Genomic DNA, 14972 nt, shown 5'->3' on the forward strand with positions numbered 1-14972 from the left:
CACTCAACTCTATAGCATGAAAGTAGCCATAGACAATATATTAATTAGTAAGTGTGGCTGTGTTCCAATAAAACTTTTATTAACAGGAATAGGCTGTAGACTGGATTTAGACCATGGGTAGTAGTTTGTCAACCTCTGACCTAGGATATCTAAACACTTACTTTACACTGTGATTAGTGATCAGCCAACAATTTTAAAGTTTTACCTTAACAACATGAAAATGGTATTTGAATACAAATGTTTTATACCTACAATGACCACATGTCCTAAATTTTGGGGGACAGTCCTGACATTGTATAATTTTATCTTTATTAATAATTACAATATATCTCAATTTCAGGTTTGAAAAATAGGTTACCTATATGTAGTCAACTATCAAAACAGCCCCTTAACACATAACTGCTACTTTTGAAAAACCCAGTATCTGCAAATATTTGCAAGCAGTGTAACCCAAAGGACTGTAAAACTAAACTTACCCTTTGGGTAGTATAAGATGGCTTTTTCTTCTTTTCAACTGTATAAAGACTGATTTCTATGTCACCTTTTGCAGTTCGACATTCTTCCTGAACCCTAATAACAAAGGTCAAAGTGACAGAAAATCATCAAAAATCAAACCACCAGTCTGAAAGTCAGATAACAAAAATATCTTCGAATGTAAAATTTGCCACTATAACTATTTTTAGGTGCACATTAATGACATTTACAATGTTGCATAACAACAATCACCACTATTTCCAAAACTTTTTCATCACTCCAAACAAACTTTGTAACCATTAAGCAGTAACTCTCTATTTCTCCTTCTACGAGTCCATGTTAACCTCTAATCAACTTTACATCTCTATGAATTTGCTTTCTCTGTATACTCCATATAGGTGGAATCATATGCTATTTGTCCTTTTGTGTCTGGTATTTCACGTAGCATGTTTTTAATGTTTATCCATGTGGGAGGAGGTATGAGAACTTCATTCATTTTTTTAAGACTAAGCAATATTCCATTGTATGCATATTCACATTCTGTTTATCCATTCGAGGACAGACACTGGAGTTATTTCTACTGTTCTGGTACTGTGAATAAAATAGCAATGAACATTGGCATACAAGTATCTATTTGACTTCCTTCTTTCAATTGTACCTCAATGTTTTGAGCAAAGAATTATGTCAAATTCCTCTACTGTCAAGAGTTTATAAATAAGCTATGTCTCCCTTTTTCTTATTACTGCTGTAGAAAGAAAAGGTGAAACTAAATTATGTTTGCTACTTGTTGGATGAGCTGGTAAAAGGCTTGGTAAAGGAGATAGCATGATTAAGAGATTTTGTATGTTCTCTGTCAAATGTCCTTTTTCGTCTCTAAATCTACTTCCAGCCTATGTGGATTATCTGGAGTTGATATTAAAGGAAACGTTAGGATTTATAAAAAAGAATAAGTATTTCCAAAGATGGCGGAGGAGTAGGGGTCCCCTGAGCTGAGCTGGATAGGTACCAGACCATATGGAAAACTGACGGAATCAGGCTGAGACACAGGAAGACACATCTGGATCTCTACAAATGAACATCTCCAGCACTGAGTATTGAGATAGGAAGCGGGGAGCCGTGAATCTGCCCACAGATGTCAGAAGATAAATGGAAGGGGGAGGGAGCTTCCGTGATCAGGCGCCGGGAAGTGGTAACCACCTGCACTGGGGAGTGGCAGACTCGCGGATGGGCACCCTCGAGAGAGCAGACTGAGACCGAGAGCCTGGGAACATGAACACGTCCAAACTGAAAACCAGCGCTCCGGAGTGCACGCGAACCATACTGAAACAGGGAGCTCGGGAGTGCACGCAGGGCAGCTGGCGGTGTTAGAAATACAAAGGACAGAGACGTGCCAGCCCTGGAAGTGAGGGCTGGGACGCCAGCTGCAGGGTTTATAGCAGCACCAACAGAAACAGAGTTAAAGAGGCCAGAAGAGCTCAGGGGAGAGCAGACTGCAATCTCTCTGTTCTGAGACAGAGGCTAGGATACGGCCACTGCTGCTCTCTCAGAAGAGTCACAGAAAACCACCAGGGAAAGCCGCCAGAGAACAAAAGCCCGGAAATACCAGCTCACATTGTGCCCATCCCCATCCCCCCTTGTAGGGGAAAGGGAGACTCTACCCAAACAGGGTTGCCTGAGTATTGGCAGGGCAGGCCCCTCCCCCAGAAGGCAGGCTGAAAAATCAAGAAGCCCACATCCCTAAGGTCCCTATAAAACAAGAGCACGCTGCCTGGGTCCTGGTCAATAATGTGGGCTCTGGGCAACCCTGCAACCTCTCCTCATTAGAATGACGAGAAGGAGAAATTCGCCCCAGCAAAGAAAAGATAAATGAGTCTGTGGCCTCTGCCACAGAACTGATGGATATGGATATAACCAAATTATCAGAAATGGAGTTCAGAGTAACAAATGGTCAACATGATGTGTAGACTTGAAAAAAATATTAACGAAAATATTAACAAGAATATAGAATCTCTAAGGGTGGAAATGAGAGCGAATCTGGCAGAAATTAAAAATGCTATGAATCAAAGGCAGTCAAAACTAGATGCTCTGACGGCCAGGGTAAATGAGGCAGAAGAACGAATCGGCGAATTGGAGGATGGGTTAGTAGAAGAGAAAGCTAAAATAGAAACTTAGCTCAAAAAAATCCAATCTGAAGAATATAGGTTACCGGAGATTACTGACTCAATGAAATGCTCCAATGTCAGAATCATCAGCATCCCTGAGGGGGTGGAGAAAGAGAGAGGTTTAGAAGAGATATTTAAACAAATTGTAGCTGAAAACTTCCCCAATCTAGCAAAGGAAGCAAGCATGCGTGTACAAGAGGCAGAGAGGACCCCCCCCAATTCAACCATGGCAAACCTACGCCACATCACGTCATAGTGCAATTCGCAAATATTAGATCCAAGGATAAGGCACTGGAAGCAGACAGGGCAAGGAAATTTCTCACGTACAAAGGCAAAAATATTAGGATTACGTCAGGCCTGCCTATGCAGACCTGGAATGAGAGAAAGGATGGAGGGGCATTTTTAAAGCTCCTTCAGAGAAAAACATGCAGCCAAGGATCCTTTATCCAACAAGGCAGTCATATAGAATGATGGAGAGATAAGGACCTTCTAGAATCTCCTGTCACTGACCAATTTCGTAACCACGAAACCAGGCCTACAGGAGATACTAAGGGGGGGTTCTATAAAAGTAAAAAGGCCCCAAGAGTGATACAGAACACAAAGTCACAACCTATAGAAACAAAGACTTTACAGGCAACATAACATCATTAAAATAATATTTCTCAATAATCACTCTCAATGTGAATGGCCTAAATGCTCTCATACAAAGCCACAGGGTGGAAGACTGGATAAAAAGACATGACCCATCTATTTGCTGTCTCCAAGAGACTCATTTGAACCTAAAGACACATCCAGACTGAAAGTGAAGGGATGGAAAACCATTTTTCATGCCAATGGACATCAAAAGAAAGCTGGGGTAGCAATTCTCATGTCAGACAGATTAGATTTTAAACTAAAGATGGTAGTTAGAGATACAGAAGGACACTATATTATTCTTAAAGGATGTATCCAACAAGTGGATATGCCAATTATAAAAATCTATGCCCCCAACAGGGGAGCAGCAAGATACACAAGCCAGCTCTTAACCAGAATAAAGAGACATATAGATAAAAATACATTAATAGTAAGGGACCTCAACACTGCACTATCAGCAATAGACAGATCACCTAAGCAGAAAATCAACAAAGGAACAAGAGCTTTGAATGCCATATTAGACCAGATGGACCTCATAGATATATATAGAACACTACATCCCAGAACAAAAGAAAACTCATTCTAGTCAAATGCACATGGAATGTTTTCCAGAATATATCATATGCTGGGTACAAAACAGGTCTCAACCAATACCAAAAGACTGAAATTATTCCCTGCATATTCTCAGACCACAATGCTTTGAAATTGGAACTCATTCACAAGGAAAAACTTGGAAGAAGGTCAAACACATGGAAATTAAGAACCATCCTGCTCAAGAATGATTGGATAAACCAGGAAATCAAAAATCAATTTAAACACTTTAGGGACACCAACGAGAATGAAAGCACAACGGTCCAAAACCTATGGGACACTGCAAAGGGAGTCCTACAGGTAAAATACATAGCCATTCAACCCTCACTCAAAAAAATAGAAAAATTTAAAATGCAGTTTTTATATTCTCACCTCAAGAAGTTGGAACAGGAACAGAAGAATAGGCCTACTCCATGCACGAGAAAGCAATTGATCAAGATTAGAGCAGAGATCAATGAATTAGAAACCAAGCACACAGAAGAGCAGATCAACAGAACTAAGGCTGGTTCTTTCAAACAATAAATAAGATCGGTAAGCCACTGGCAAGACTTATTCAAAAGAATAGAGAAAGGACCCAAATTAATAAAATTATGAATGAAAAGGGAGAGGTCACAACCAACACCAATGAAATAGGAAGGATCGTTAGAAACTTGTATCAACAGCTTTATGCCAATAAATTAAATAATCTGGAAGAAATGGATGCCTTCCTGGAAACCTATAAACTACCAAGACTGAAACAGGAAGAAATTGATTTTTTAAACAGACAGATAAATTATGAAGAGATTGAAGCAGTTATCAAAAACCTCCCAAAAAACAAGACTCCAGGGCCTGATGGATTCCCCGGGGAATTCTACCAAACATTCAAAGAAGAAATAATACCCATTCTCCTGATGTTGTTTCAAAAAATAGAATCAGAAGGAAAACTACCAAACTCATTCTATGAAGCCAGTATTACCTTGATCCGCAAACCAGGCAAAGACCCCATCAAAAAGGAAAATTACAGACTGATATCCCTGATGAACATGGACGCCAACATTCTCAACAAGATCCTAGCTCACAGGATCCAACAGTACAATAAAAGGATTATCTATAATATATTAAAAAATTATTATAAAAAAATAAAGTTGAAAAATTATTAAAAAAATAAAATGATTACCCATCATCACCAAGTGGGATTCATCCCTGGGTTGCAAGGGCGGTTCAACATCTGCAAATCTATCAGTATGATGCATCATATCAACAAGAAGAGAGTCAAGAACCATATGATCCTCTCAATAGATGAAGAAAAAGCATTTGACAAAATACAGCATCCTTTCCAGATTAAAACACTTCAGAGTGTACTGATAGACGGCACATTCCTCAGTTTCATAAAAACCATCTCTGAAAAGCCTACAGCAAATATCATTCTCAATGGGGAAAAGCTGGAAGCCTTTCCCTTAAGATCTCAACATAGTACTAGAAGGCCTTGCAACAGCAATCAGACAACAAAAAGGGATAAAAGGTATCCAAATCGGCAAAGAAGTCAAACTGTCCCTCTTCGCAGATGACATGATACTCTATATGGAAAACCCAAAAGAATCCACCCCCAAACTACTAGAAGTTATAGAGCAATTCAATAATGTGGCGGGATACAAAATCAATGCTCAGAAATCAGTTGCATTTCTATACACGAACAATGAGACTGGAGAAAGAGAAATTAGGGAATCCATTCCATTTACAATAGCACCAAAAATCATATGTTAGCTCGGAATTAACTTAACGAGAGAGGTAAAGGATCTATGTTCTAGAAACTACAAATCACTCCTGAAAGACACTGAAGAAGACAGAAAAAGATGAAAAAGTATTCCACGCTCATGGATCAGAAGAATAAGCACAGTTAAAATGTCTATGCTACCCAGAGCAATCTACACTTTCAGTGCTATCCCGATCAAAATACCAATGACATTTTTCAAAGAACTGGAACAAACAGCCCTTAAATTTGTGTGGAACCAGAAAAGGCCCCAAATCGTCAAGGAATTGTTGAAAAGGAAAAAGAAAGCTGGGGGTATCACGTTTCCAGATTTCAAGCTATACTACAAAGCTGTGATCACAAAGACAGCATGGTACTGGCACAGAAACAGACACATAGATGAATGGAACAGAATAGAGAACCCAGAAATGGACCCTCGGCTCTTTCGGCAGCTAATCTTTGACAAAACAGGAAAAAACAGCCGGTGGAAAAAAGACAGTCTCTTCAATAAATGGTGCTGGGAAAATTGGACAGCTACATGCAAAAGAATGAAACTTGACCACTCTCTCACACCATACACAAAGATAAACTCCAAATGGATGAAAGACCTCGACGTGAGACAGGAATCCATCATGATCCTAGAGGAGAACATAGGCAGCAACCTCTTTGACATCGGCCATGACACATCTTTTTTCATGACACATCTCCAAAGGCAAGAGAAACAAAAGAAAAAATGAACTTGTGGGACTTCATCAAAATAAAAAGCTTCTGCACAGCCAAGGAAACAGTCAAACTAAGAGGCAGCCCACAGAATGGGAGAAGATATTTGCGAATGAACTACAGATAAAAGATTGGTATCCAAGATCTACAAAGAACTTCTCAAAATCATTACAGAAGAAACAAACAAACAAAAAAAAAATGGGCAGAAGATATGAACAGACAGCTTTCCAATGAAGACATACAAATGGCTAACAGACACATGAAAAAATGTTCAAAATCATTAGCCATCAGGGAAATTCAAATCAAAACCACACTGAGATACCACCTTACGCCAATTAGAACGGCAAAAATTGACAAGGCAGGAAACACAATTGTTGGAGAGGATGTGGAGAAAGGGGACCCCCCTTACATTGTTGGTGGGAATGCAAATTAGTACAGCCACTTTTGAAAACAGTGTGGAGGTCCCTTAAAAAGTTAAAAATTGAGCTACCCTATGATCCAGCAATTGCACTACTGGGTATTTACCCCAAAGATACAGATGTAGTGAAGAGAAGGGCCATATGCACCCCAATGTTCATAGCAGCATTGTCCACAATAGCTAAATTGTGGAAGGAGCTGAGATGCCCTTCAACAGATAACTGGATTAAGAAGATGTGGTCCATATCTATAATGGAATATTACTCAGCCATCAAAAAGAACGATTTCTCAACATTTGCTGTAACGTGGACAGGACTGGAGGAGATAATGCTAAGCGAAATAAGTCAAGCAGAGAAGGACAGTTATCATATGGTTTCACTCATTTATGGAACATAAGAAGTAGGAAGATTTGTAGGAGAAGAAAGGGATGAAGAAAGGGGGGGTAAACAGAAGGGGGAATGAACCATGAGAGACTATGGACTCTGGGGAAACAAACTGAGGGCTTCAGAGGGGAGGGGGGTGGGGGAATGGGATAGGCTGGTGATGGGTATTAATGAGGGCACGTATTGCATGGCGCACTGGGTGTTATAAACAAGTAATGAATCATGGAACTTTACATCGAAAACTAATGATGTACTGTATGGTGACTAACATAATATAATAATAATAAAAAGAATAAGTATTCTAAATTTGAAATTCATCCTAATAAAATCCTTTCGCACAAGGAAGTCCACTTAAAGGACACTTCAAAATACATCTAAGCAGTGGGCTCTACAACATATCTATATTGCATTCCCCAACTATTCCAATATCAAAGTGATGGCCTTTTTCTCAGAACCACTGTTGAATTTTGGGTCTGTATTCCACTGACATATTTAATAACATATGGTCTCATATTCTCACTTAATAGTATTTGTATTCTTATCTTCTAACCTAGAGTGGAAACTAATGGAAAGCAAACTATGTTTTTCATTTTTCAGTATTTCCCAAACATTAGCACAAAGCCAAGCAAATGAAGATAATCATTAAATAGTTACGGAATGAACTAACTGGAATAATGTAGAAAAACTAATATAAAACTCAGCTTGATTAAAAAATACCTTAGTTTTTAAAATTTACTAACTAAACAATAAAGTTCTCAATTTTCTTATCAATGTTACCTTATTGACTCACCTACTAACTCCACTATTTAGTTCATTGACCACCACTCTTCTGCTCCATGCCATGAGATCTCGTTCAGTGGCCATCTGGCTCCGAGGAGCATTGTTATGCATTTGTCGGACACCTTCAATTTGACCACTACGTCGAAGCCCAATATTTGGGGATGAAGATATGTCCATATTTGGACTTCTCAGAGCTAGAATAAATAGAAAGGTACCACTTTCTCCGAGTAAAGGCACCAAATTTTTAGAGATCAGTACTCTAAAATAGAAGAGTTTAAGATGGTACTTCTAAGACAATATTGCTATCCTTTTGTTCTACATTTTCTGTAGCACCTTGAATAAAGCAAGTCACTCAATAAATGTTTAAAGTTTCTATCACTCTTTTCAATAATTTTTCAAAGTACATTCACATCTGTCATCTACTAAACGCTTAGGAAATACAAAATTATATTTAATATGATTTGGTAGATTCACAAATGTTTAATAGTACTACTTCAGAAAGCAGCTTTTAATCTAAAGCCTATATTTAGCCCATGAAAAGGTCTAGGAATAAAGTTTCAACAGGCTTTTAAAAGTAGTAATAAGAGAAAAAGTATAAGCAAAAAATATTTTAACTATAAAAATTTCATTTTCAAAACTGGTAAGCAATGAAAGAAAGGGGAAATAAAGTAAGGAAACCTTTTTTAAGCCCCTAGACATTCCCTGTTATTTTATTTTTATTGTATTTGCAAATAAAATAAAAATGGAAATTGAATGATTCATTCAATTGTGAAAATAAGCATCCAGGAAGACAAAAAAAAATAAACATTGGAAATAGAAGTCAGTGGGGTCATTTTTACTAATGGCATTTCAAATCTATCCACAGAAATCTAGTATTGAGGGTGGAGATGAATGTGGATTTCATTAATGAATCTCTAAATCAGCGTTCTAAGAAAGTTTTATGTCTTAGAAACAAAAAGGGCCTGGTTATGTAGGATTATCATCCCACTTCTTATTTTGTTCCAGGTTAAGGAAAGCCTATGTGAGTTAGATGCTCCTTAAGTGAACAAAGAATGTTTTTATTTTACTTTTATGGGATACTTAAGAATCCGGACATGAGTATAATACCATGTGAATCACCTCAAATTTAAATCATTTTATTCAATTCTTGGACTCCAAAAGCTATGATACCCAAATAAACCCCAATTACATAAATGCAAAAAGAAACAGATTTGCCAAAATCCCATAAGAAGACTGCATTTTAAAGTACAACTAATAGTTCTTGATAAAGGTAAAATTGATGGTGGTCACTTTGGCAGCACTTATATTGAAATGATACAGAGAAGATAGCATGGCCCCTGAGTGAGGATGACACACAAATTCATGAAGCAAGCCATCATTAAAAAAAAAAAAAAGTAAAACTGACAGAAGCTGAGATTTATACAAAATTCAGATACATAGGGTACCTGGGTGCCCCAGTCGGTTGGGTGTCTACCTTTGGCTTGGGTCAGGATCCCAGAGTCCCAGGATCTGAGTCCTGCATTGAGCTCCCTGCTCAGCAAGGGAGTCTGCTTCTCCCTCTGGCCCTACCCCCTCTCGTGCTTTCTCTCTCTCTCTCACTGTCTCTCAAATTAATAAATACAATCTTAAAAAAAATTCAGATGTATAGTTACATTTCATATAAAGTGAAGAAAAGATACTGCCACTATTCAAACTGTTGTGAAAATCAATTCACAAGTTGCATCTGCATTTCCTAAGAATAGGGCTTATCTTCCAGTGTATTTTTGTAAATTCAAGAGATGAAGGGGATTAAGGCTGCTTTTTTTTTTTCAACAAAGAATGGTAAATTTTTTGTTAGTAATTCTTACATTCACAGTGGTTTTTATTTTGAAAACATTACAGGTTGGTTCCCCTTTTAAGGCTGTACTTACTGCAGCACCTCATTTATTATAACAAAAGTAAAGACTGCAAATACATTCTTGAGCTAAGAGAAAACAGTATATTAAAATACACCACCCATATTTCTTAAGAAAAACTAAAAACCTTTTAGCCATGAATGACGAGATTATGGCACTTTGGTGTATTTGATATTATAATTGTAAATTAATAAAAATGTTCTTATTTAAAAACCTAAAATTGTTCCTTACATGTAATTACTTAGTGCAAGTAAAATAAATAAAGTACATCCATCATATAAATATATATATATATATACTTACCACCATTAGCAGAATATGATCTATTAATTGGAAAATGTGGAACATCTCCTCCATTAATTAGTCTAAGATCTTGTTCTCTCTGTAGCTCCCTGATTATTCCATCAAGAATGCTTTCGTCTTGGTCATTGGTTTGCTGTCCAATTACTTGTTCTACCACCTCACCATCACCTTAATGAGACCAAAGATAGAAAGCCACAAGATTACATACATTTTAATATACCCTAAATATAGTAAAAACAACCTTAATCTATAAATTTCTAGATAAATAATAAAAAACAAGATTAAAATGAAAATAAAACATAAACAGTATATGTAAAGAACTTTTAAATTGTTTGATATGTCAGCTTGTGTGTATGTATGACTTAACAAATGTCCCCAAATTAGCCATTATTAGGAGGGCCTTCTCATATTAAAGAATGATTATTAAATTATGAATTTCCAACCGTACTTTCTTGATGAAATATTCCAAGCAAAAAGTCCAGAGTAGAGATCTGAGTAAAGTTTAAAGTTCAACCACAGATACAGAAAATGTTTTGCATCTTTATTTCATGAGAATTTCCTTTTTGAAATAAATCAAAATAATCGTCCTTCAAATACTGTCACTTTTGAAAACACCTCAGTATATTGGTAAGTAGAGAAATTACTTCTATTGATACACTGAAATACAATGATTACATCTGAATACTTTATTTACTTCTATATTCTTTTCCTTTCTTTTTTTTAAAGATTTATTTATAACAGAGTGGGGAAAGAGGGGCAGAGAGAAAGAGAGAGAATCCTCAAGTAGACTCTACACTGAGTACTGAGCCACACGGGGCTGGATCCCAGGTCCCTGAGATCACGACTTGAGCCAAAATCAAGAGTCAGATGCTCAACCAACTGAGCCACCCAGGTGCCCCTATATTCTTTTCTTAAATACATCTTAGACATGTTTTTCATCTTGTCCTCTAGTCGGACTAAAAGGTATCCAAAAGGGAAGCCAAGTAGCCAAGTCATCAGTTATTATAGGAAATGAAGTGTGATGAATTAGAGATTTTTTTATTCAAATGTTTTGAGTTTTATCTCCTAGTTAATATTCATGCTTTTTGCCCTTGTTTACACATGACATTATAAAAGTCAATATTAGCAAATGTGTAACACCATTTCATTATTCTACAAATCTTTATGAGAAAGTACGTAAAAGGATATGCAACATTTCACTCTATAAAAAAAACAAGTCTTAAATCCCTAGTAAGGAAATAAAATTCCATTTACAAATCAATACCTACCTCATACCAGGAAGAAAACCTATATCTAACAAACAGATATGAAGGCATTCTGTTGCGGGGGATGGGGTGTGGGAAGCAGAATATGCAAGAGAAATGTATAAACAAGATTTGCTATGGAGGGGAAGATGGCCATGGAGTAGGAGGAATTGACTAGGCTCACCTCCTCCCATGAATTCAAGTAGATATTTACCAATTCAGCCTAAATACTCCAGAAATTGATCTGAAGACTAGCAGAACAAACTCTACAACTAAAGGTAGAGAAGAGGCCACATCAGATAAGGTAGAAGTGCAGAGGCATGGTTTGGGATAGAAACGGATCAGGGCTACCATGGTGGGGAGGGAGCCAAGGTTGTAGAGAAGGGCAAGAGACAGACTAGCACAAAGGGGAGTTCACATGGGAAAGATGAATCCTCACAGCAACTGGTTTGGTAAGCCAGAGAGGGTGAATTTCATGAGTTCTTGAAAACAGCAGGGCTTAAAGCCTGGAGTTTTATATTTTATAGGTCAACGGGTTTGGCTCTCAGAGAGCATGCAAAGCATTGGGGCTGCTCTTGGAAAGAATTCAGGGCAAACAGCCTGTAGACATATGGCATGGAAACTGATCTCAAGAGCACCTGAGGCACACAGTGGGGAGCTTATTTGCCCATCTCAGAGTGTCCCAGAGAGGTAGGAGTCATGGAAAGACCTGTCTGTGAACAAAGTAACTGGCAGCCACCATTTCCCTCCGCCACCCATCTGCATAAGCACTGGGTCATCTATGGGAAGCAGTACAGACCAGAAGTTACTAACTAAACTGCTTACACCAAGTCCCACCCCATCATGCTCAGATGGAACTGACCTTCCAAGTTACACTTACCTCAGTCCCAACACACCAGTTCTTTTCCCTCAGACTGGCCCAAACTCCTGCCAACACTGCATCTCCTGACCCAGGAGTTTTGCAGGACCTGGGTTCCAGTGGCAGTGACAACATGTCTCATTTCACAAGCAGACCAGAGCACATATAGTTAAAGCTCACCACAATAGGCCAAGCACCAAACAATGCTGACAACAGGCAAAGACAGCATCTACAGAAGATGGGCCTAAAGAATAAAGTGCCTGGCACACAACAGCAGAGTGCCTGCACCACACATTAGAAAAACTCACTGAAGTGACAGGGCCTAGGGAAAAGGGGACACTACGCTACAGGGTACTACAGGGACTTCTTCTTCAAAAGGTTATTTCCCCCAAGAAGAGGAGACATAGTTGACTTTCCTAATACAGAGAAACAGACACAGAGAGGCAAACAAAATGAGAAGACAGAGGAATTCTCCCAAATGAAAAAAGAGGACAAAGCCACAGCCAGAGATCTAAGCAAAACAGACATAAGTAACATGACTTATAGAGAATTTAAAGTAATGATCATAAAGATACACACTGGACTTGAGAAAAGAGTGGAAGACATCAGTGAGACACTTAAAAAAGAGATAAGGAATAATACAGCAGAGATAAAGGATTCAATAAACAAAATGAATAATATGCTTGACAGAATGAACAGCAGTCTGGAAGAAGCAGAGGAATAAATTAATGACCTAGATGACAGAGTAATGGAAAGTAGTCAAGCTAAACAAAAGAGAAAAAAAAGAATTATGTAAAAGAATTAGGGCACTCAGTAACTCCATCAAATATAACATTCATATTATGGGAGTCCCAGAAGAAAGAAACAGAGAAAAGAGGAGAGAGAATGTATTTGAAGAAATAATAGCTGAAAACTTCCCTACTCTGGGGGAGGAAACAGATACCCAGATCCAGGAAGCACAGAGAACCCCCAACAAAATCAACAAAAGCAGATCCACAGAAAGACATATTATAATTAAAATGGCAAAATATAGTGATAAATAAAAAAAAATAAGTCACCAAGACAAAAGAAGAGTTACACATAAGGGAAATCCCATAAGGCTATCAGCAGATTTTTCAGAAGAAATGTTACAACAAAAAGGGAGTGCCATACCCATAGTGCTGAATGGGGAAAAAACTGCAGGCAAGAATACTCTATCAAGCAAGGTTATCTTTCAGAATAGGAAAGCTAAAGAGTTTCCCAAATAAAAACTAGTGGAGTTAATGACCAATAAATCAGCTCTGTAAGAAATATTAAAAAGAATTCTTTGAGTGGAAAGGAAAGACCAAAAGTGAAGGTATCAAGTAGGAAACACAAAAGCAGTGAAAATGAATATTTCTATAAGAAATCAGTAAAGGAACACACAACATAAGGGAACGTAAAATATGACATCATATACCTAAAACATGGGGAGGAGAGGAGTAAAGAATGGGTTGAATCTTAAATGACTACCAACTTAATATAGAGAGCTAGAAGATCGTGGTGTAGTAGGAGGACCCTAGGCTTGTCTCATCCCTCAAACACAACTAGATAACTATCAAATCATTCTGAATACCCAAGAAATAAACCTGAGGACTGATAGAACAAACTCCACAATTAGAGAGAGAGAAGAGGCACATCAAGAAAGATAGGAAGTGTGGAGACATGGTTTGGGGGAGAAACAGCATGGGTGCTGTGGAGGGAAGGGAGCCCTAGTCACAGAGAAAGGCAAGACAATGAGGAGCACAAGGAGAACATTTCCCCCTTCGTTGGCTGGGAAAATGACAAGGGCTGATTTTTGTGAGTTTTTGCAGCCAGTGGGAGTTTGAAGACAGGAGTTTTAAAAGGTCCATGGGCTTGGCTGGGATAGAGCCCTGAGGGCACTGTGCTGCCCTGGAGAGAAGGCAGGCAAACAACCCTGGGGCAAACAGCATGAAAACAGCAACTGAAAAACACCAGGATACACTGAAAGAGATTATTCACTCTGAAATCAGAGTGCTTCCCTGAGAGCAGCAGGCACAGAGACCCCTCTCCTGGGACAAAAGAGCTGGCTGGTGCCATTTCCCTCCCCTGCCCCTCACATAAACTTAGAGCCACCTTCAGTAAACAGCACAGTAGGAACACTGGCTGCCTAACTTGCTTACACCAGGACCCACACCCTTACACTCTGTCCCTACTGTTCTTCTAGGTGAAGTTTGCCTCAGTCCCAGCACAGTGGGCCCCTTCCCCAGAAGACTAGCAGAAACCCCTGCACACACCACAACTCCCAATCAGGGAGTTCTGCAAGGTTTCAGTTCCAAGGGAAGTACCATCAAGTTTCATTTAACAAGCAGAAAAGAGCATACATAATTAAAACATGCCAGGCTCTGGCCAAGGTCCAAACACTGCCCACTGCAGGCAAGGAGAGGCTCTGAAGAGGAATGGTCTGAAGGACAGGACAGCTGAAACACAGCAGCAGAGTGTACTCAGCACACATCAGAGACACTTCTTGAAGCACCAGGCCCTAGACACTTTATGACTTCCTCTTCTTCACAAAGCTGTAATTGTCAGGAACAGGAAACATAACAGGCTTTTCTAACACAGAGAAGTAGACAGAAACTTAGAAAAAAAAATGCCTAGATGGGGCATCTGGATGGCTCAGTTGGTTAAGTGTCTGCCTTTGGCTCAGGTCATGATCCCAGAGTCCTGGGATCGAGTCCTGCATTGAGCTCCCTGCTCAGTGGGGAGTCTGCTTCTCTCCCCCTGCTTGTGATCTCTCTCTCTC

General features: G+C 38.7%; 1 protein-coding gene and 1 pseudogene across 5 annotated transcripts in view; one reads left to right on the plus strand and one right to left on the minus strand.

Moving 5' to 3' along the window:
• The window catches only part of BRWD3 (bromodomain and WD repeat domain containing 3), a 217047-nt gene that overhangs the window by 82494 nt on the left and 119581 nt on the right, over positions 1 to 14972 (minus strand). For 3 of the 5 annotated variants that reach the window (XR_004622282.1, XM_034648786.1, XM_034648785.1), the window contains 3 exons: positions 10088 to 10255; positions 7900 to 8110; positions 477 to 570 (listed from right to left, as the gene is read on the minus strand). Coding sequence is in view for 4 of the 5 variants with exons in the window: in XM_034648786.1 (XP_034504677.1) it covers positions 477 to 570; positions 7900 to 8110; positions 10088 to 10255 (473 nt within the window). In the remaining variant the exon portion in view is untranslated. The remainder of the gene's footprint in view (positions 1 to 476; positions 571 to 7899; positions 8111 to 10087; positions 10256 to 14972) is intronic. The other 2 variants (XM_002928622.4, XM_019809323.2) reach the window with 1 other exon arrangement.
• Positions 9172 to 9271, plus strand: LOC117797540 (annotated as a pseudogene).

Source organism: Ailuropoda melanoleuca, chromosome X (assembly GCF_002007445.2).
Source record: "Ailuropoda melanoleuca isolate Jingjing chromosome X, ASM200744v2, whole genome shotgun sequence".
NCBI classification, from domain to species: domain Eukaryota; kingdom Metazoa; phylum Chordata; class Mammalia; order Carnivora; family Ursidae; genus Ailuropoda; species Ailuropoda melanoleuca.